Consider the following 23,352-nt stretch of genomic DNA (forward strand, 5'->3'; position numbering starts at 1 on the left):
TTGTGCCTCTCTATTATCATTTCCCTGACTTGTCTTGAATGTTCTTTTGTCTTCATTTTCATTTGGTCTGTTGAAAATCAACTATACTGTTGACCTTACAGAGAGAGGGGGTATTTATTCAGGTGATCTTCCAATTTTCTACATCAACAAATTGGATGAGTTGGTCAGGCAATATACAGTATTGCACCTGAGGAAAGGGCAGTGATTACAAAGGGAATGAATTTTTTTTTCAGCCTCAGAATTTTGGTTTTAATTTTCAGTAAATTGTTGACAGGTTTTAGAATTTTTCATTTGATTTGACATGATGCACAACGTTTTGTAGATTAGCTCAAAATCCTACTTCAGTATATTTTAAATTTAGAAAATGAGACAGTAAAATGTGAAAATAGTTGTGGGGACCGAATACCTTTTCAAGATACTGTATTAGATCCGGTGTCAATAATACCAGCCCGGAATCCACTAATTGCGAAACAATTGTCTCACGCATCAGAACCCACTTACAGCTTCATTTGACTAAATTATTGAGCAATACCTGGAGCTGGATAGACGTGAGAACGTAGAGATCATAAACTTATCCTTTTGCACTGTAGATGCAGCTCTGGTCTGCATTTTATTCCTCCTTCCTCCTCCCCCACCCCCGAATGAGGAAGCTCCATGATAGATTGGTATTATTTGAAGACCATTTTGTCACTTGAGTGTTTTCAATGAACACATAGAAAAATAGGAAAAACAAATCAGTCCGGCAAAGGAAGAGTTTGTATTTTCATATGGTGTCTTTGACAATATCAACGTGGCCCCAAAATGCTTCCGATCTCGATCTGCAAGCACCTGTCGCGACGTAGGAAGAATGACAGCCAGTTCACGCACGGCCCATAAACATCAAGCACAGCCTTCAGATTCCGGGTGATGGGTAATCACCAGGCGGGAGCCGACCGGGGCACCGTGCGCTCTCGGCGTCCTCAGTTACTCCCGAAGTACTCCTTTCCGGGAGGGTGCACTCCCTTGGTCACCTACTCGGCGCCCGCAACTGAATTTACAACCTCAGACGAGTTAATGGCCACGGCTGGATTGGTAGCGAAAGGGTTAAATTGCAAAAGCTCCTCCTCGTTGTATGTTGGGTAGGGTGTTGTGACTGGCGCGGTAGAAAGGAGGCGGAGAATCAAAGCGAAGAGAGTGCGAAAAAAAACATTTGTCAGTGAGGAAGCAGCAGTTTCTGGGCGGGAGAGGGAGAGGAGAAACGAGGAGAAAGGTCGCTGGGTCCCGAGCTCACCTTCTCACCCAATTCGGGAGGAAGAACTTCAATATGCAGCCTCTCGCCTAGAGGAAACACGGGCGCGCTCTCCATCCCTCGAGGGCAGATACTGGTCCAGCAGGGAGAGCAGTAGTCGTAAACACTGGGCCGAGCTGTGTCACATCTTATCCGCCCTCCTTCAAAAAATACCGAAAAGGAGGCAGAAAGCTGATGTTCACCTGACTCCGGGACACATTCTGAGGTCCTGCCGGTTAATTGCAGCAGGGCAAGCCTCCTCTATCACGAAGATACATCGCCAATAAACACGGTACATCAGGCGCGGCGCCTCCAACCCACGGGAGACCTGCTCTTCCCAGAAGCTGCAGAGGGTTTGGAGAAGCCTGATGTTTGCTTTTGGCATCGAAATCGAACGCGCTGCGGTGCCCATCTGCAAGGTCCGGAGAGGAGGATCTCCATCCTCTGCCCAGACAGAGTGAACTCCGCCAAAGCACCTGCAGCTTCATCCAGCGGCGACGCCATACAAAGGAACACGGCTATCCTCCCAGCTCCTCTCGTCCTCAGCCCCGCCAGCCACATCTCCGGGCAGCCATGGGCACCGTTCTCTCTTTGTCGCCCAGCTACAGGAAGGCGGCTCTCTTCGATGATGGTTCGGGCACGGTGGGTCAGTACACGGCCGTACAGAACAGCAAGAACTCCAAGGACAAGAACCTCAAGCGCCACTCCATCATCTCCGTGCTGCCCTGGAAGCGCATTGTGGCTGTCTCCACAAAGAAGAAGAACTCCAAGAAGGTCAACCCGAACAACTACCAGAACAACGTCACCCACCTCAACAACGAGAACTTGAAAAAGTCACTCTCCTGCGCCAACCTCTCTACCTTCGCCCAGACCCAAGCCCCGGCCCAGCGTATTAACCAACTGCCCAGTAGCAAGAACACTGTCTCCTCGGTAAAGAAAACGCCCCACGGGACGTCCGGTAGCTCCAGCTCTCCCAAGAGGGTCATTGTCCAGGCTTCCACCAGCGAGCTGCTGAAGTGCCTGAGCGAGTTCCTCTGCCGCAGATGCTACCGCCTCAAGCACCTGTCGCCTACCGACCCGGTGCTGTGGCTGCGCAGTGTGGACCGCTCGCTCCTGCTCCAGGGTTGGCAGGATCAGGGCTTCATCACGCCGGCTAACGTGGTCTTTGTTTACATGCTGTGCCGGGACGTGATTTCCTCGGAGTTAGCCACCGAGCACGAACTGCAAGCCACCCTCCTGACCTGCCTCTACCTGTCCTACTCCTACATGGGCAACGAGATCTCCTACCCGCTCAAACCTTTTCTAGTGGAGAGCTGTAAAGAGGCTTTCTGGGACCGCTGTCTCAGTATAATCAACGCCATGAGTGCGAAAATGTTGCAAATTAATGCGGATCCTCACTTCTTTACTCAGGTCTTCGCCGACCTAAAGAACGAGAGCAGCCAGGACGAGCAAAGCAGGATACTGATAGGGTTAGACCGGTGATTGTCTGTCGGAGCTTTCAAGACTCATCGATACATCTACCGAGACAGCTCGATTTACTTGAGTGTGTACCCTTTTTGTTCTTTTGTTCTATTGGGGTCCAGTACAAAAGATATTTATTCCATGCTGCTAAAAATGTTTAGAACAAATATAAAATCGGTCCTGCAAAAAACGGCACGTCTCTCTCTCTCTCTCTCTCTCTCTCGCTCTCTGCCTGCCTGTCTCTCGCTCTCTCTGTCTCTCACTCTCTCTCGCTCGCTCTCTCTCTCTTTCCTTCTTTCTTTCTTTCTTTCTCTCTCTCGCTCGCTCGCTCTCTGCCCGACTCTCTCTCTCGCTCGCTCGCTCTCTGCCCGACTCTCTCTCTCTCTCTCTCTCTCTCTCTCTCTCTCTCTCAATCGCTCCAGTGGTATTGTGCATATTGTGCATGCAAATTATCTGTGTCCCTGACTTCATTTTAGTACAACTGACTCTCACAACAAGAACGCCAATTGTCATGGAAACAAAAATCCTAAAGAAAATATCAAGTATTTGGACTTTTTTTTGGGGGGGAGGAGGGGGTTAAACATTTCAAATAAGTACTTATCAATACGGAGTCTAGGGTTAGGGAGGTTTTTTTTTGCCGTTTTCGGATGCACGTGTCTGTGTTTTTCTCTGAATCAGGGGATTGCGAAGCCTGCAAAAGATGTGCCATTTTCACTGGAAGTCTGTCAGATATGGGCTTCAGCTGTATATTCTGGAAGTGCTGATATATGAAGATGTTTCCAGTGCAATTTGTTATTTAAAAACAAGTGAAAATCTCTGTTGACCAAACGGTGTTATTTGTTGTATGTATGTGTGAGTGTGTGTGTGTGTGTGTGTGTGTGTGTGTGTGTGTGTGTGTGTGTGTGTGTGTGTGTGTGTGTGTGAATTTAAGGATATTGGTGTCACAATGCTGTAAACAGCGACAGCTGTATTTTACGTTGAAATTTTTTTAGTTTTTATTTATTTTTGTACTGTGATGAATAAACTGCACTGATCATTCATGACCGATTGAGCCTGCGAGTATTTTTTAAGGCAACAGGATGAGATTTCAAAACACTATTGAACCTTTGCCTTTCATTGCTGATCTGCGTGATGTTCAGATTACTGAGGCAAAATATTTGCACGATTGATCGAGACACAAGTTCAAGTCCCAACATGGCAGCTGGTGAATTTCATACATCTTGATTTTTGTTTTGTAAAAGGCTAGTCTCATTAATGTTAACAATGAATCTACTGGATTACCCTGAAAGGTCATCTATTCAGAAATGAAATCTGTCAACATTAACCAGTGTGGTCTCCGTGACTCTAGTCTCCTCGGTCTCGATCTAGGTTCCAGTCAATAAACAACCGTCACAGTGGTTCAGCAAGTAGTCCCGCTGTCTCACTACCCCGGTGATGCAGGTTCAATGCTGAACTCCGCTGCACTTTGTACACAGTTCGCATGTCTCTTCTGTGACCATTTCGATCCCCTAGGGCTGCTTTGGTTGGTAGGTTAATTGGTAATTGTAAATTACCCCGGTGTCTCTGGCTGGCACGGGAATCAGAGGAGATGGATAAAGAAAGTGCTAAAAAATGGATTACATCGAAATAAGGGAAAGAATTAGATTGATTACAAAACCAGGATATATATATGATGGTCAGAATCATCGCCCCTGCCCTTAGGAAAAAAATCGAACAGTGAAACTAGTCAGATTTATTGTCATTTTCACTGCAGGATTACCATCTTTCGATTTACTAATCAATATTTCATCCAACTTCTCATTGTGCTTTTATGCAAACTCACTAAAGACTAGATTGTAGTGAGCCAAAGGCTCTTTGGGAAAATAGTTATAATTTCATTGTTAGTATAATCCACTTGTAGCAGAAGTTTCAAGTTATATTCTGTACTAAATTACAACTGTATTCTATTATGCACCACAGAAATCTGGAATTGGAAGGAAGTGTTGACATGTTGTTACATGACAATGGATGAATTTCCTGAAGTTTTGGTTCTTGCTGGTTTATATTTGGTTGAGAACACAAAGTAATAGCAACCTACCAAAGCAAGGTGATGTGAAAATTCTGAATAATGTGAGGCTGGAATACTTTACTCTGTGTTTATAATTTTATGGATTGGCATCCTCTTCATTCACACCTTTTCTATAATCTGTGCAACATGAAATAGACATCACCTCATCCTCTTCCTCTTCATCTGTCCCTCTCCCCCCCTCTCCTTCCCCCCGTCCCTCACTTCCCCTCTTCCTCCCCTCTCTCCCTCTCTCTCTCTTTCTCTCCTCTTCTTCTCCTCTTGTCGTCTCTCCCTCTCCCTCTCTCCCTCTCTCTCCCTCTCCCTCCCTCTGCTTAAAAACCAGCCAAATGGAAATTGTAAAAATAAGTTACTGCAGATGCTGGAAGTCTGAAATAAAAGTGAAATGTGAAATAAAAGTATTTAGCAGGTTGAGTGGTGTTTGTGGGGATAGAAACAGAGTTTGGGAATGTGAAAATTTTATTATTAAGAGAAAATAATGTTGAAAAGGCAGTTATCCAGAATATTTTCAATTCTGCACATATGAAATAAATGTAATTATTTTGTTCCGATTATAATGTTATTGAACAAAAATATTACTTTTCCAACCCATGGGTCCATTTTGTTTGCTTGTGAGACCAGAAAAAAGATGGATTAAAAAAAGAATTATGAGTAAACTCCTCAGAAAATTCCAACTTTAAAAAAAAACATATTTAATGTCAATACTTAGGTTCCATGAATGACTGACAGGAAATTGATGAAATTCTTCTGTGCATAACGGTTGGCTTTTAGAGGAGCTGGAGAGGCAACACATAAAAACAGAAGCTGCTGGAAATTCACATCTGGTCAGTTGACATCTCTGGAGAGATAAACCGAGTTAAGATTTCAGGTAAAAGACTTTGTCAGTGTGGTTACCATAGATGATGCTGGCCTGCCAAGTGTTTCCAACATTTTCTGTTTTGATTTCAGATTTCCAGGTTTTTGATTTTCAAGCAGCTAAAATGGTTGGTGCCACAGAAATGGCCAGGAGCCAGGATCAACAATTACACCATGGCAGTTGACAGAAAGAAAATGAAAATGTTGCGAAATTGATATAGAACTTTACACAAAAGGTGCAAAAACATGCAGCCCAAAATAAGGTATTACTTATATGTGATTTTTAATAACATTGGGTCTATACTGACTTCATATCCAGTCAGAATTGACAGGACAACATTTCTTTGTTGACATTACGGATTATCTATGATGCTATCTTCCTTGCAGATAGTGCAGCATTAATAATTGGTTCTTATCTTGTCACAAAGTGCACAATCGTGAGGTTGGTTGAGAAACAGAAATGGAAAATATCCTGAAATTTATTTATGGTGTTTGTTCTGATATGAGAATTAAAATAAGCCCTTGGGCCATTGTCACTGAATTGTGGTTGGAACAGATAAAATGCACTGACCTCACTAAACTTCATATGAATATCCAACAAAATCAATTCTGTTCTTAGTAAAATCTAAATACAAAATAATTGATAAAGTGTAAGATATATACTGAACATGAGATTGAAAACTGTAAACCAAATTTTGTGAACACTTTGGCAAGTGAGGCAGCATCTGTGGAGCGAGATTAACATATTGTGGGGATCATCCATCGGGCATTTCAGTGCTTCATATGCAATTCATTGCCTGTTAATAGTTTTGGAACACAATGTGAGTATGAGTAGGTGATTTTGTAAAGCAAGTTCTTATTATTTCTCAGAGGAGAAGAGGAGGTGGAACATAATCAGTAAGAGCTCCATTCGTTCTGTGACCAACATATGTATGTGTGGATGTTAGGTTAAAGTAAGATCATTCCCAATGAAAGGTTGTAGCTGATTCCACCTCCACAGATCCTGCCTGATGCATTGAGAACTTCCAGTGTTTCTGGTTTTATCTGATAAAACAAGGGATTTGGTTGAATTTTCCAGTCAATGGTAAAGAGTTATTTTTCATCACTGGGCCTCGAAGTAAACTGCTCACAAAAGTTATGTAAGTTCTATAATGACAGTACTCTGGGGCAGGTTGTCATGCCTAGTTTAGTATTGGTCAGTATACTCTTCATTCTCGTAAAGGTGTCTTTTGCCATCCCTATTCTTCTTTTGATGTCCAAGTCGCACCTGCCATCTGATGTCACCCAGCTTCCTAAGCAGCAAAAGTTCTGTACTTGTTTTATGTCTTCCCCGTTTATTCTCAGCCTGCAGATAGGATTCTCCCTCTTTTTGGATATCACCATACATTCTGTCTTTTTGCAATTGATAGACCCATTTTTGCACTTTCTTGAACAATTATATCAATTAAGTTTTGTAGTTCTTCCTCCGTACTTGCAATTAACACAGTGTCATCTGCATATCTGAAATTATTGATGTTTTCACCGCCAACTTTGGTTCCCAAGATGTCTCTTATTATTTTTAAATATTGTTTCACTGTACACATGAAATAAATCAGGGGAGAACACACACCCTTGTCTAATGCCTCTCTTGATTTTTGTAAACTGACTCACTTCTCCATCTATTCTTACAGCGGCAGTTTGTTCCCAGTACAGATTTCTGATTAGGCAGAGGTCTTTCAAATCTAGATCTAGAGTTCTCTGTATTATTTCAAATAACTTATTGTGCTTCACTTTATCAAATGCTTTTGTGTAGTCGATAAAACAAACAAACAAATCTTTTTGCACTTGAGTAGCTCGTTCTGATAGTATCCTTAACATCAATATTGCGTTTCTTGTACCTTTGTCTTTCACAAAACCACATTGTTCTTTGCCAATTTCAGCGTGTATCTTTCTTTTAGCTCTTGCCATCAAAATTCTTAGAAGTCTCTTGATGATATGACTCATTAAACTTATGCTCCTATGCAATTCACATTCTGTTGCTCCAGCTTTCTTAGGAAGAGTGATAAGAGTGATAAGTACAATCTGTAGGTGATTCACGTCATCTAAATAAGGATCCTGGTTGAAGACTTCTCACTATCACCTGGAGCATATAAAAAAAAACATTATTTTTGTATAATTTTTAAATTGCATTTTCAAATTAGACTCCCCGCCATTGAGGAAATCTTCAAAAGGTGATGCTTCGAAGAGGCAACATCCATTATTAAGGACCCCCACCACCCAGGGCATGCCCATGCCCCATTACTACTATCAGGGAGGAGGTACAAGAGCCTGAAGGCACACACTCAATGATTCAGGAACAGCTTCTTCCCCTCTACCATCAGATCTCAGAATGGTGCATGAACTCATGAACACTACCTCACTATTTGGCAAACATGAGGAAATCTGCAGATGCTGGAATTTCAAGCAACACACATCAAAGTTGCTGGTGAACGCAGCAGGCCAGGCAGCATCTCTAGGAAGAGGTACAGTCGATGTTTCGGGCCGAGACCCTTCGTCAGGACTAACTGAAGGAAGAGCTAGTAAGAGATTTGAAAGTGAGAGGGGGAGGGGGAGATCTGAAATGATAGGAGAAGACAGGAGGGGGAGGGATGGAGCCAAGAGCTGGACAGGTGATTGGCAAAAGGGATATGAGAGGATCATGGGACAGGAGGCCTAGGGAGAAAGACAAGGGGGGTGGGGGGCGCGGAAACCCAGAGGATGGGCAAGGGGTATAGTCAGAGGGACAGAGGGAGAAAAAGAAGAGAGAAAACCTACAGCACAATACAGGCCCTTTGGCCCACAATGCTGTGCCGAACATGTACTTACTTTAGAAATTACCCAGGGTTACCCATAGGTCTGTATTTTTCTGAGCTCCATGTCCCTATCCAGGAGTTTCTTAAAAGACCCTATCGTATCCACCTCCACCACTGTTGCTGGCAGCCCATTCCACGCACTCACCACTCTCTGCGTAAAAAAACTTACCCCTGACATCCCCTCTGTACCTACTTCCAAGCACCTTAAAACTATGCCCTCTCATGTTAGCCATTTCAGCCCTGGGGGGAAAAGCCTCTGACTATCCACATGATCAATGCCTCTCATCACCTCATACACCTCTATCAGGTCACCTCTCATCCTCTGTCGCTCCAAGGAGAAAAGGCCAAGTTCACTCAACCTATTCTCGTAAGGCATGGTCCCCAATTCAGGCAATATCCTTGTAAATCTCCTCTGCACCCTTTCTATAGTTTCCACATCCTCCCTGTAGTGAGGTGACCAGACCTGAGCACAGTACTCCAAGTGGGGTCTGACCAGGGTCTTATATAGCTGTAACATTACCTCTCGGCTCTTAAATTCAATCCCACGATTGATGAAGGCCAATACACCGTATGCCTTCTTAACCACAGAGTCGACCTGCGCAGCAGCTTTGAGTGTCCTATGGACTCAGACCCCAAGATCCCTCTGATCCTCCACACTGCCAAGAGTCTTACCATTAATACTATATTCTGCCATCATATTTGACCTACCAAAATGAACCTCCTCACACTTATCTGGGTTGAACTCCATCTGCCACTTCTCAGCCCAGTTTTGCATCCTATCAATGTCCCGCTATAACCTCTGACGGCCCTCCACATTATCCACAACACCCCCAACCTTTGTGTCATCAGCAAATTTACTTACCCATCCCTCCACTTCCTCATCCAGGTCATTTAAAAAATCATGAAGAGAAGGGGTCCAAGAACAGATCCCTGAGGCACACCACTGGTCACCGATCTCCATGCAGAATATGACCCATCTACAACCACTCTTTGCCTTCTGTGGGCAAGCCAATTCTGGATCAACAAAGCAAGGTCCCCTTGGATCCCATGCCTCAATAAGTCTTGAATGGGGTACCTTATCAAATGCCTTGCTGAAATCCATATACACTATATCTACTACTCTACCTTCATCAACGTGTTTAGTCACATTCTCAAAAAATTCAATCAGGCTCGTAAGGCACAACCTGCCTTTGATAAAGCCATGCTGACTATTCCTAATCATATTATGCCTCTCCAAATGTTCATAAATCCTGCCTCTCAGGATCTTCTCCATTAACTTACCAACCACTGAAGTCAGAATTACAGCATGTTAAATATCAATAATGTTTTAGTGTTTTTAATATTTTTAAAACCATAACATTCACAAATAAATTCAAAGTTAATGACATTCTCATATATTTCCCTGGATTACATGCACAAAATGCTAGAGGAACTCAGTAGCCCAGGTAGCATCAATGGAAAAAAATACAGTCGACTTTTCGGGCCGAAACCCTTCAGCAGGACTGTTTACCAATAATGATCTTAGTATTCCATACAAAACTCTGTTACACCTCATTTAATAAATGTTAACGTCTTTATTGTTTGTTTTAAAAATAGTCCTAATGTGTAGCAGGTAAAAATGTTGAAACACAATTCAAGTCCTTGATTCTGTTTTGATTTCATTTTATTTGTGAGTTTGCATTATTGTACCCTGTGGAGGGAAAGGTAGGAATTACTTCAGTACCTTCACATTTAACTGCACAGAAGTTGCTATCAATTTTGCAAGGGAAGATTAAGTTCAAAGTTCAAAGTAAATTATTATCAACATACATATATCAACATATACTACCCTGCGAATCATCTACTTGCAGGCATTCACAGTAGATATAAATAAACACTGTGGAATCAATGAAAAACCACAAAGAAAGAACGGCAAACAACCAACGAAAAACAAAATAATAGCAATAAATAAATAAGTAATAAATAATATTGAGAACATGAGTTGAAGAGTCCTTGAAAGTGAGTCCATAGGTGGAGGAATCAGTTCAGTGTTGGGGTGAATGAAGTTATCCTGTCTGGTTCAGGAGCCTGATGGTTGAGGGGTAATAACTGTTCCTGAACCTGGTGGTGTATTGCATTCCTTGTTCGTGAATGGTGAGTGTATGTGGGAATGGAAAATGAGAGGGGCAAGGGGATGTACAGTGAAAAAGCTTGTAAGAAAAATAAAAGCTATTTGGGAGATTTTATTTTATTCAGGGATACAGTGCTGAACAGGCCTTTCCGGCCCAACAAGCCACACCACCCAGCAACTCACCAATTAACATTAGCCTAATCACAGGACAACTTACAATGACCAATTAATCTCATAACTGGTACTTCTTTCGACTGTGGGAGGAAACCGAAGTGCTTGGAGGAAAATCACACGTTTCACAGGAAAGAATGTACGAACTCCTTACAGACAGCACTGGAATTGACCTCCGACTTCTGGGACACGCTGAGCGTCAAGCTAACCACTATGCTACCGTGGTGCTCAGTTATCCTTTTATTTGGCACATTGCTGGAAGTTTTTTTAAATACAGTGAAATGATGTCATTAATATAAATTAGATAAAAAAGCAATCTAACCTAGTTAGATTGTAGTAGTAATCATTTCTGGGGTGAAACCTACCCATCGGGAATTTCATCTTTGACCTGATGTTTCTTCAATATCGGTCACACACCAAATGAAAGCACATCATGCACTGCACATTTCCTCCCTTAGTGACATTAAGTGGAGCTTCTGGGGGCAACCTACGACCTTAGCTGAGCCATCTCTAAAAAAATTAAGAGCACATTAACTGTGATGATCAATGAGATGTCAGTTAAAGGGACTCCATTCTAACATTAATGTCTTTCAGTCGGCATCTGTCCATGTCATGTCTGGATATTTGAAACCTCATCACTGGTTGTTTCATAACTGATTGCAGCCTTTTATTTAGGTACACAAAGAACTACACACTGCACATCCCGCCTCATTGATCATCTACACCCTCTGAGGAGCCAGTCAAGGCAAGTCTCAATCAGGAAAGATTAGCCCGGGAGGGATGCTCACACACAGAGAGAAGATTGCTGCTGAGTTTGTCTTTGACTGCTGGGCAGCCCCTATGCTGCTGTTTTGTGGCTCAAAGGGAGAAAGGTTCTTTAAGGTCCAAAGCTTCCCCCAGCGATCATTGTAGAAACAACATGACAAATGGCAGTTTTTGAAGCAGCTTCTGCTGGGTTCAATTTTATTTCAGACATTAACTCCCAATACTGTTTTAAATAGCTTTTTAGCCAATTTGTGATTTTTTTTGCAAGTGAGCCTCTGTAGCTATAATAAAAGGGAGAAATCCAAAGCGATGCAGATATTTCTAAGCATGGTTAAGAATTTAATGCTGAGCAGAGCAAATTCACTTTGTTAACAAACAAGAGAAAATCTACAGATGCTGGAAATCCAAGCGACACACGCAAAATGCTGGAAGAACTGTCTCTCACTTTGTTAACAGCACTTATCATAACCAAATCACTCTTTCAATCAAATATATGATATGTAATACATATGATATTATAGATTTTGAACTTTTGAGTGATTAGGGCACAATTTAACCAGTGTGTAACTTCCATCAGCTCCAGTGTTGTGTTTGAGTTATTTATATAGCTTGGATTGCGTTCCCAGTTTCCTCTTGAGAGTTCTTTTGTAAGATGTTGGGTTAAAGTGCTGGATGATAGTCGTTTGGCACAGGCATTTTAATTTGAAAATGATATCAATTATAAATTTGTAATTGTTCATATTGAAATGTGATATTTAATGCCATGTGCTGGAATCACTTTAATAATGAATTGGCCTATTCTGAATCATTAGTTTTTCAGGATATGTGCATCCGTAGCAACGTTTGCATTCATTTCACAACCCCAATTCCTAATGAGAAGACAGTGGGGTTTCACCTTCCCAAACAACCTGCTTCAGTCTCAGCAGAAGTAATTCTTCCATTTCACGGATGTCTGCCCTCACCCCATCCTCTAGCCACCCCACCAGAGATAGGGTTCCTCTTGTCCTCACCTACCACCCCACCAGCTTCTGCATCCTGCACATAATTCTCCGGAACTTCCACCATCTCCAATGGGATCCCACCACCAATGACATCTTTCCCTCCCCCACTTTGTGCTTTCCACAGGGATCGCTCCCCATGCAACTCCCTTGTCCATTCGTCCTTCCCCGCTGATCTCTCTCCTGGCACTTATCCTTGCAAACGGAACAAGTGCTACACCTGCCCCTGCACCTCCTCCCTCACTACCATTCAGGGCCCCAAACCATTCAGGCCTGGGAACCTGGGAACAGCACCACTTGGAAATCCCCCTCCAAATCACTCAGTATCCTGACTTGGAAATATATCGCCATTCTTTCATTGTTTTTCAATCAGGACTGTAGGAATGAAGGTGTTAAATGCTGAGCTATAGTCAATAAACAGCATTCTAACATAGGTATTTATATTGTCCAGCTGATCCAAGGCCATATGGAGAACCATAGACATATTTGGCGATAGACAAATCGCAGTGGATCCAGGTCTGTGCTGAGGCAGGAGTTAATTCTAGCCATGACCAACCTCTCAAAGCATTTTATCACTGTAGATGTGAGTGCTACTGGATGCTAGTCATTAAGGTAGTTCATGTTGCTCTTCTTGGGCACTGGTATAATTGGTGTCCCTTTGAAGCAGGTGGGAACTTCCGACTGTAGCAGTGAGAGATTGAAAATGTCTTTGAACATCCCTGCCAGTTGGTTGGCTCAAGTTTTCAGATCCTTACCAGATACTCCATCAGAGCCAGCTGCCTTTGGAGAGTTCACCCTCCTGAAAGACAGCCTGACATCAGCATCTGAGACAGAGATCACAGGGTCACTGGGTGCTGCAAGCGTCCTCATAGCTGTAGTTTTATTCTCCCTTTCAAAGCGAGCACAAAAACCATTGAAGCATCTCTACCATTCATGATGTTGAGTTTTGCTTTGTAGGAAGTACTGGCCTGCAAATCCTGCCAGAGTTGACGTGCATCCAATGTTGCCTCCAACCACACTCGGATTTGTTTCTTAGCTATTGAAATAGCCCTTCACAAGTCATACCTGGTTTTCTTGCACAGATCTGGTTCGCTCAGACTTAAACGCTATATATCTAGCCCTCAGCAGACTACAAACCTCCTGGTTCATCCACAGATTTTGGTTTGGGAATGTACAGCAAGTTTTCATAGTCATCTGCTCATCCACACAGGTTTTAATGAAGTTGGTGACAGCTGCAGCGTACTCATTCAGACTCGACAATGAATTCTGAATACAGCCCAATCCACTGATTCAAAGCAGTCCTTTAAGGACTCCTGCATCTCCCTTATCCAAACCTTCTTGGTCCTCACCATTGATGCTGCAGTCTTCAGTCTCTGCCTATACTCAGGGAGGAGAGGTACAGCCAGGTGATCAGACTTTCCAAAATGTGGCGTGGAATAGCACTCTTGATGGTAATGTAACGGTGGTCCAGTGTTTTGGGTCCTCAGGTACTACAAGTGACTTGTTGGTAATAATTATTTAGAGACTGTTTCAAGCTGACCTGGTTAAAAGCCCTCAAAATGATGGTGAAGATGTCAGGGTGTGCTCTTTCGTGCATGTTAACCCCGTAGCTCAGGTCATCTAGAGCCTGTTTGATATTGGCCTGAGGTGAAATGATCACGGAAATTTCTCGTGGCAGGTAAAATGTACGGCACTTAATTGCGAAATATTCCAGATCTGATGAGCAGAACTGTGACGTCACTGATACATTTGTGCACCAAGAGGAGGTGATCATGAGACATACACCTCCACTTCTGCTTTTGAGAGACTCGACAGCCCTATCCTGACGGGGTATAGTGAACCCGTCAATCTGAATCGCAGCGTCCGGTGCGGAAGGGGTTAACCGGGATTTCGTGAAACAAAGATCGCAAGCGGTCCTAATACCCTAGCTCTGAGACCTTCGATTTTATTCACTGTACGTTTGCCAGCAAGGTAGTTGGTATTGGGAGTCGGAAACCTCGTTTTTAAAAATGCATCATCGGACAAGCACGTCGACCTCTCTTTCGCCGGCGGCTTCTTAAAGGGGCAGTGTGCCGGCTACAATCCAGTCTACTTCGTGTGGCATGGTTTAGAGAAGCGTTCAGTCTTTCAACAATAAATCCATATCTAAATGTAATGTTAAGTCTCCATTCAGTCACCAATCCAGGAGAATGGAGAGTTTAGACATATTTTGTGACAATAGAGCACGGTGAGACTTTCATTGGAATTTGCACAAATCTATTGTCCTGAGGTGAGGAGCTGTACCAACATAGAATACTATTTTGAACACAAGTTGTACTTTCTTTTGGGAAATACAAAGCGCCTATAATGATGTGAGAATCATAGGATGTAGTTAGTGACAAATTTCATCTTTAGTACATTTTTTTAGCACCCTGGTTGATAATTTGATTTTGTAAGGACTATTTAGCTCCAGACCTCATCAAGGCCTTAGCTCAAAAAGAGTTGAATTTCTGAGGGAAGACAAGAGCTGCATTCAAATCAGGATATAGTGTCATGTAACCCTGGGGGCACTGAAATACAGTGTCCAGTGAGCGCAAAAGCCTGAGTTACAGAGGCCAGCTCTGGGTATAATTGTCAACACCAGCACTGTGTTGGCACCTGCTGAATGTGCCGTACTGATTCTTTAACTACTGGATCAGATTGAAGCTCTAGTAGAAAGAGAAGGCTCCAAGAACATCTCAATTCTCAACACTGACTGAGCCCAGAACTTGGTATGGCTGAAACATTTCTAACAATCCCTTTGAACAGAAATTCCAAGCATATGATTCATCTCAGCCTTGTTCTGAGGTTCCTAGCATCATAGACATCAGTGTTTCTAGACCAGGGGTTCCCAACCTGGGGTCCATGGACCGCTCAGATAATGGTAGGGGTCCATGGCATAAAAAAGTTTGGGAACCCCTGGTCTAGATGAAGAAAGACTTCTGATAAGCAGGGTAGAGAGGGATCTGGGCTTTCTTGTGCACCAATCACAAGGTGTTGGCAGGAAGGTGTAGCAGATTCACGTTCAAGTTTTGTGTCATCTGAGTGGACATATATACAACCAAATGAAACAACCAGATCACAGTGCACCCATGCAACACATAAACCAAAACATAAACAACACAGAAAACAAAGTATTATAATAAATAATTTAATAAAATATAATTCAAAATACATGAAGTAAAGCACAGCACAGTAAACAGTAAACAGCTCGCTGTCCTACTGACAAGACCTTGGTGGTGGCAGGGTGTGCATTAGTCTCACAGCCTGAGGGAAGAAACTGTTACCCAGTCTGGCAGTCCTAGTCCTGATGCTCCTGTACCTCCTTCCTGAAGCTAGTGGGTCAAAGAGATTGTGGGATGGATAGGTAGGAAAGGTCAACATGATTTGGGCCCTTTGTCTACAATGCCTCTGGTAAGTGTCACAAACATGGGGGCAGGAAGATCCAGCTGATTGACTCAGTGGATTTTAATGTCCTCTGTAGGGTGTTGTGGTCCGGTGCCTTACATTACAGAATGATGCAGCCAGACAGGACTCTCTCGATGGTGCTCCTGTAGAAAGTTGTTAGAATGGGGGCAGGGAGCCTTGCACGCCTCAGTCTCCTCAGAAAGTGTAGACACTGCTGAGCCTTCTTGACTCACAAGGAGATGTTGTGGGTCCAGATTAGATCATCCGTTTTGTGCACACCAAGGAACTTTATGCTCTTCACTCTCTCCACAGCAGAGCCATTGGTGTGCAATGGAGAGTGGGTGACCTGAGTCCACAATCATTTCTTTTATCTTGTCCACGTTGAGACTCAGGCTGTTGATCTCACACCATTTGACAAGCCTCTCACCCTCCCCCTGTATGCCAACTCATCACTGTTGATGATGAGGCCGACCACTGTAGTATCATCAGCAAACGATGATGTGGTTTCAGCTGGATCTGGCAGTACAGTCGTAAGTCAGCGGTGTGAACAGCCGTGGGCTGAGCATACAGTCTTGGGGGGGGGGGCACCAGTGCTCAGCGTGTTGGAGCTTGAGATGTTGTTGCCAACTCAGACTGACTGGGGTCTTTCCATCAAGAAGTCCAAGATCCAGTTACAGAGAGGGGTGTTGAGTCCCAATGAGGACAGTTTACCCACCAGCCTCTCAGGAAAGATGGTGTTAAACACCAAGCTGAATTCGATGAACAGCATTCTGGCGTATGGGGCATCATTTTCTAGGTGGGACAGGACAGAGTGGAGGGCCAAAGCTAAGGCATCATCAGTGCACCAGTTTGAGCTGTAGGCGAACTGGTCCAATGTGATCCATTGCCAGCCACTCCAAGCACTTCATGATGGTTGAAGTCAACACTGGGCAGTAATCATTGGGCACTGGAATGATGGTGGTTGCCTTGAAGCCTGCAGGGACAGTGGACTGTTTCAGAGAGATATTAAAGATCTCTGTTAGCTGGGCCACACTGTCCCTCACTACCTGACCAGGGATGTTGTCTAGCTCAGCAGCTTTGCATGGGTTTACCCTGGCTAGGGTTCCCTTCACCTTGGCTGTGGCCAGACAAGGTGCCTGTATCTCAGGAAGGTTGGGAGCTTTCCTCGATGTCACATCATTGAGCTGGTCAAATCGTGAATAGAAAGCATTCAGTCCATCAGGAAGGGAGGTGTTACTGTCATTGATACGCAGGGTGGACTTGTAATTGGTTATGGTTTGTACACCTTGCCTCACGTCCCTGGTGTCACTGAGCACTCTGTGGATTTGAGCTGCTTCTGCTCCTATTTTCTTTTGTTTTTATGTTCAAATGTGATTTACTCCTCATGATATCACAAGCAATGTAAAAAAAGAACTTGTTTTAGCAATGCAATTGACCTGACAATATTGTAGCTCAGCACGACTGGAGCTAATGCACATGTTGCCAAGTTTTTATTTAATTCTATTTAGAGATACAGCGTGAAGTAGGTCCTTCCAGCCCTTCAGGGTGTGTCACCTAGCAACCCCTGACAACCCTGATTTAACTCTAATCTAATCACAGGAAAGTCCCGCTTAGTGGCGCAATAATATCAGCGCCGGACTCCAGAGTGAAGGTTCCCGAGTTCGAATCCAAGTCGGGTTGAGCGTTGAGCTAGCAACTCGGCCTCGTAAAAAGAAGAATAGCTTGCTACGGAAACACCGTCATGACAGTGCCCCGATAACTCCACTGCCGAGTTAAGGGCTATTCTTCTTCAATCATGGGATAATTTACAATGACCAATTGGACATGGCATCAAAGGTTACAGGGAGAAGGTTGAGGAGGAGATAGAAAAAAGGGATCATCCGTGATTGAATGGCGGAGCAGACTCGATGGGCCAGATGGCCTAATTCTACTCCTATGTCTTATGGTCTTAGGGTCTTGTACCCAGTACGTCTTTGGACCGTGGGAGGAAACTGGAGGACTTGGAGAAAACCCAGGCATTCCACGGGGAGAATGTACAGAGATGACTTACAGAAATGCATCAGGATTAAACTCTGAGCTCTGACGCCCTGAGCTGTAATAGCGTTGTGCTAACTGCTACGTAACCGAGGCACGCAGTTGTGCTTACACAGCTAAATACAAGATTGGAGAGTTGTCCAGGGATGTACTTTCAAGAAAAAAATGGAAAATCCAATTAGGACATCCATGTCTCATCAATGCGCTCTCAATCATTAGCAAAGTGATCAGGAGCCAATGATTCACTAATAAGCTGCTCACTAATACTCGTGCTGTGTGTAGTCAGGACTTGCCGACACCAGAGTTCTTCACAACTTTGGTCCAAGTATGGCCCTAAGAGCTGAATTCCAGGGGGAGGATGTCTTTAACTTCAAACCGCCATTTGATTTCATGCGATATTACGATTTTGGGGACACACAGTTTTGTGGAACACAGTTGCCTTGGCTGAGATGGTTGATCACAACTTTGTGTGAGAAATGACTGTATACTTGGTAAGTTGGAAGAAGCTGTACCAGAGCTGTGTTGTGTGCACACTGTTGTACGGGTCAGAATGCTGGTGCATGACAGTGAGTGACCCTGCCAAGCTGTCATCATTCCACACCATGAGCCTCCAGAAGATCTTCTGTATTTTCTAGCCAAGAAGTCAAATCAAGTCAAGTTTATTGTCATTTAACTATATACATGTATACCGCCTCCGGACCAGGGTGTAGAGCACAGCAGTACACGTAAAACACAAATAGCGCACAGTACCTTAGGAAAGTAAGGTTAAAATCTACAGATGAATTATGCATAAGTAAACAAAGTGAAGTGCATAAATTCAATATTGTAAGGTACAGAACAGATTAGCTAGTGACAGCTTGAATGTAATGTGGCAGGGGGTTCAGAAGCCTAATGGCCTGCAGGAAGAAACTGTTTCCCAACCTGACTGTTCATCTAATTATGCATCAGAGTCTTCTGCCTGATGGGAGAAAGTCAAAGAGGATGCTGGATGGATGGGTGGGATCCTTAATAATACTAAGGGCCTTGTGTACCCAGCACTCCTGATAAATGTCCCCAATGGATGGTAGGGTGACCCTCATCAATCTCTCGTCACCTTGTGAAAAATTCAATCAAGCTGGTGTGGCACGACCTGCCACGCACAAAGCCACACTGGCTCTCCATAATTAGGCCATGGGTTTCCAAATGCTCATATATCCTATCCCTAAGAATTCTCTCCAGCAATTTCCCTACAATTGATGTGAGACTCACCAGTCCACAGTTCTCAGGATTTTCCCTTGTTCCCTTTATAAATAAGGTCCAACATTAGCCACTCACCAGTCCTCCGGAACCTCGCCTGTGGCTGGAGAGGACATGAAGAGGCAACTTTGTCACTTGCTTCCTTCAATAACTTGGGGTAAATCCCATCAGGCCCTGAGGACTTTTCCAACTTAATACTCATTAGGAGGCCTAACACTTTCTCCTCCTTGACCTCTAAATGCCCTAATGCATTTATACACTCAGCACTGATCTCCTGGTTCTCCATATCCTTTTCCTTGGTAAATACTGAAGCAAAGTACTCATTAAGTACCTCACTCACATGCCCTGCATCCAAGCAAATGTTCCCCACTTTATCTCTGAGTGGTCCCACCCTCTTCCTAGTTATCCTTTTGCTCTTGAAGTATGTATAGAATGTAACATTAGAAATGCTATTTGTATTGTCTATAATGGAAGAGTTACTGTTTAGATTATGCACTGTAAAAGATCCAGCTCTATATGGCTATACTTGCAGTGTAATATTACTCAACATGCAATTATAGTGTTCCATTCTGCACCATTTCCAAAGGGATAGTTTCAGAGTGTGGATCATTAGAGCTTTTGTTTGAAATGACTTACAGCTGCCTTTAGCTACAGCTGGTGCCACTAATGTGAGAAAAAGACAGTTAAATTGATTTTAAAAACTCTGCTGAGGTTGTCGGAAGCCTTGTTAGGATAAGTGTTAATCAGTTCCCTTTCAATCAAGTTCCATAACCAAAATACTGAGAGCTTTAGGTAGGAGCGTTGTTTAGAAAGAGAGATTCAGGCAAACAAAAACAACAGTTGTTTAATTCAGGGTGTGAGGATGAATGTGATGCTGTGGCAGAGCCTGAAAGGAGAACCAGGAGGTGCATCTAAAATTAGGCCTTACTGTTAAGGAGTCGGTGAGCTGTGGGCAACATTATTCTCTGGATATGGGCATTTAATGCTTGTAAAAGACCTCTGGCAAGGGATAGTGAGCGACAGCCAGGCAACAGGGACAAGAGGGTTAAGGTGAGACAAGGAAGTGAGGGAAGATGGATTGATCGGGAAAAGGGCAATTAGGAATGGGGGTGGGAAAAGGGTGTGATTGAAAAAGTGGGTAAATGGGAAGTGGAGGCAAGTAAGAAGGAGAAATGTACAAGATGGAGGTGACTGGGAAGGCAGATTAGGTAATGGAGGATTGGGAAAAAGATGATTGATTGAGAAGTTTGTATGTTGTGGGGAGAGTGGGGCAGGGATAGGCATCAAGTGACAAGGTGGGATGTTGGGGTTTTTTGGTAACAATTGGAGGAGCAGTGATTAGACCACAGACCATAAGACACAGGAGCAGAATTAGGCCATCTGGCCCATCAAGTCTGCTCCGCCATTCAATCATGGCTGATCCTTTTTTTCTCCTCCTCAACCCCAGTTCCCGTCCTTCTCCACGTAACCTTTGATGCCATGTCCAATCAAGAACCCATCAATCTCTGCCTTAAATGCACCCAATGACCTGGCCTCCACAGCTGCATGTGGCAACAAATTTTACAAATTCACCATGCTTTGGCTAAAGAAATTTCTCTGCACCTTTCAGCTTTTTGAGCACCTTCTCTCTTGCAATAGTAACTGCACCCACTTCTCTTCCTTCACACACTACAACATCAAGCATACTGCTAGTGTCTTCCACAGTGAAGACTGATGCAGAATATTCACTTAGCTCATCAGCCTTCTCCTTGTCCCCCATTATTATTTCTGCTGCCTCATTTTCCAGTGGTCCTATATCCACTCTCATTTCTCTTTTATTTTCAATATACTTGAAAAAAATTTACTATTCACTTTGATATTATTTGCTAGCTGGCTTTCATATTTCATCTTTCCCCTTGTAATGATTTTTTTAGTTGCTCTCTGTAGGTTTTTAAAAACATCCCAATCTTCTATCTTCCCACTAATTTTTGCTTTGTTGTATGCCCTTTCTTTTGCTTTTGCAATAGCTTTGACTTCCCTTGTCAGCCATGGTTGTACTATTTTACCATTTGAGTATTTCTTCATTTTTGGAATACACATGTCCTGCACCTTCCTCATTTTTCCCAGAAACACACACCATTGCTGCTCTGCTGACATCCCTGCCAGCAGCTCCTTCCAATTTACTTTGGCCAACTCCTCTCTCATACCACTGTAATTTCCTTTACTCCACTGAAATACTGCTACATCAGACTTTACTTTCTTCCTATCAAATTTCAAATTGAACACAATCATACTGTGATGACTAGTTCCTAAGGGTTCTTTTACCTTAAGCTCCCTCATCGCCTCCAGTTCATTACATAACACCCAATCCAGTACAGCTGATCCCCTTGTAGGCTCAATGACAAACTGCTCTTAAAAGCCATCTCGTAGGGATTCAACAAACTCACTCTCTTGAGATCCATTACCAGCCTGATTTTCCCAAATGGCCAGCATGTTAAAATCTCCCATGACAACCATAACATTGCCCTTTTGACTCACCTTTTCTATTTCCTGTTTGCAGAAGGAGGAGAAGATGGTGGCGTGACGGCAGCGCACGCGGCCTCTACGGTGATGAATATCTGTTATCTGTCAAGTAGGGGACCGTGCACAATTCTGATTTGATGGAGACAGACGTGAGAGTATGGAGGAACATCTGGAAAACTTCTGAAATGCCTGCTTCGCTGCCGCTACTACTGTGTGGTAACCGGAATCTCCGGAGCAGAAGGCCCCGAAATCCTTGGCTTTGCGTTTTTCAGCGGCTGGGGCTAGGTTGAAGGCGCTCGGGAGGCTGTATCGGAGGGGCTGGTCGGAGGCTCGAAGTTTTCGGACGGACGGACTCAGTGTCGGCTGTGGTCGGCTGCTTCCACGGCATCGGCAGCTGTCGGTGCCTGGAGGTTTATGGCAGGGAGTTTCTCCCTTTTGCCGCCACTATCGGGGAATCGGGAGTCGATCGACTCGGGGACTTTGAGACCTATTTTTACCGTGCCCATGGTTTGTTCTTCATCAAATTATGGTATTGTTTTGCACTGCTGTAACTATATGTTATAATTATGTGGTTCTGTCAGTGTTAGTCTTTGGTTTGTCCTGTTTTCTGTGATATCACTCCAGGGAAACATTGTATCATTTCTTAATGCATGTATGCATTTCTAAATGACAATAAAAGAGGACTGAGTGCTCATAATCTAATCTGTGGTCCACTTCCCAGCCACTGTTGGGAAGCCTGTATATGACTGCCATCGACGTCCTTTTACCCTTGCAGTTTCTTAACTCAACACACAAGGATTCAACACCTTCTGGTCCTATGTCACATTTTCTACTGATTTGATGCCATTACCAGTAGAGCCACACTACTCCCTCTGCCTACCTTCCCATCCCTCCGAAATAACGTGTAACCTTGGACATTCAACTACAACCATCCTTCTGCCAAGATTCAGTGATGGCCACAAACATCATACCTGACCATCTGTAATAGTGCAACAAGATCATCCACCTTATTTCTTATACAGTACTCCGTTCACTGAGATACAACACCTTGAGTACCATATTTGCTATCCTGACTCTGCATTCCTAATGTTTTGATACTCAGCCTGTTGGCTGCAACTAAGTGCCATCACCCGCCTGACCTTCCTGACAGTCTGACTGCATGCTGTCTTTTCTTTTTTACCATCCGTCCTATCCTGAGTCCCTTCACTACGGTTCCCACCCCCCTGCCAAATTAGTTTAAATCCTCCCCAACAGCTCTAACAAACGGGAATATAGGACTCATCGGGTTGAGGTGCAACCAGTCACTTTTGAACAGGTCATACCTCCCCCAGAAGAGATCCCAATGATCCAAGAACCTGAAGCCCTGCCCCCTGCACCAGCTTCTTAGCCATGCATTTATCTGCCAAATCATCCTGTTTCTACCTTCGCTGGTGCGTGGCACAGGCAACAATCCAGAAATTGCTAACCGGGAGGTCCTGCTTCTCAGCTTTCTAAATTCTCTTTTCAGGACCTATAAGACCATAAGATATAGGAGCAGAAGTAGGCCATTCAGCCCATCAAGTCCGCTCCACCATTCAATCATGGGCTGATCCAATTCTTCCAGTCATCCCCACTCCCCTGCACTCACCCCA

General features: G+C 43.7%; 1 protein-coding gene across 4 annotated transcripts; it reads left to right on the forward strand.

The window, feature by feature from the left end:
* Positions 1-1,113: 1,113 nt before the first annotated feature.
* Positions 1,114-23,111, forward strand: LOC140191589 (cyclin-dependent kinase 5 activator 1-like). Of its 4 annotated transcripts, none has more exons than XM_072249107.1 (5): positions 1,114-2,810; positions 4,688-4,814; positions 5,503-5,661; positions 5,742-5,911; positions 21,759-23,111. In XM_072249107.1, the coding sequence occupies exon 1, from the start codon at positions 1,841-1,843 to the stop codon at positions 2,747-2,749; it is 909 nt and encodes a 302-aa protein (XP_072105208.1). In that variant the 5' UTR covers positions 1,114-1,840; the 3' UTR covers positions 2,750-2,810; positions 4,688-4,814; positions 5,503-5,661; positions 5,742-5,911; positions 21,759-23,111. The 4 variants fall into 4 exon arrangements, with proteins under 4 accessions (XP_072105208.1, XP_072105211.1, XP_072105209.1 ...); XM_072249110.1 differs by having other exon boundaries at positions 5,565-5,661; XM_072249108.1 differs by lacking the exon at positions 21,759-23,111 and adding an exon at positions 7,829-8,207.
* Positions 23,112-23,352: the final 241 nt, after the last annotated feature.

Source organism: Mobula birostris, chromosome X, assembly GCF_030028105.1.
Source record: "Mobula birostris isolate sMobBir1 chromosome X, sMobBir1.hap1, whole genome shotgun sequence".
In the NCBI taxonomy this organism is placed as follows: domain Eukaryota; kingdom Metazoa; phylum Chordata; class Chondrichthyes; order Myliobatiformes; family Myliobatidae; genus Mobula; species Mobula birostris.

Bases quoted from the DNA above. Each gene is read 5' to 3' on its own strand.
- LOC140191589 (XM_072249107.1), top strand. From the start codon at position 1,841: ATGGGCACCGTTCTCTCTTTGTCGCCCAGCTACAGGAAGGCGGCTCTC.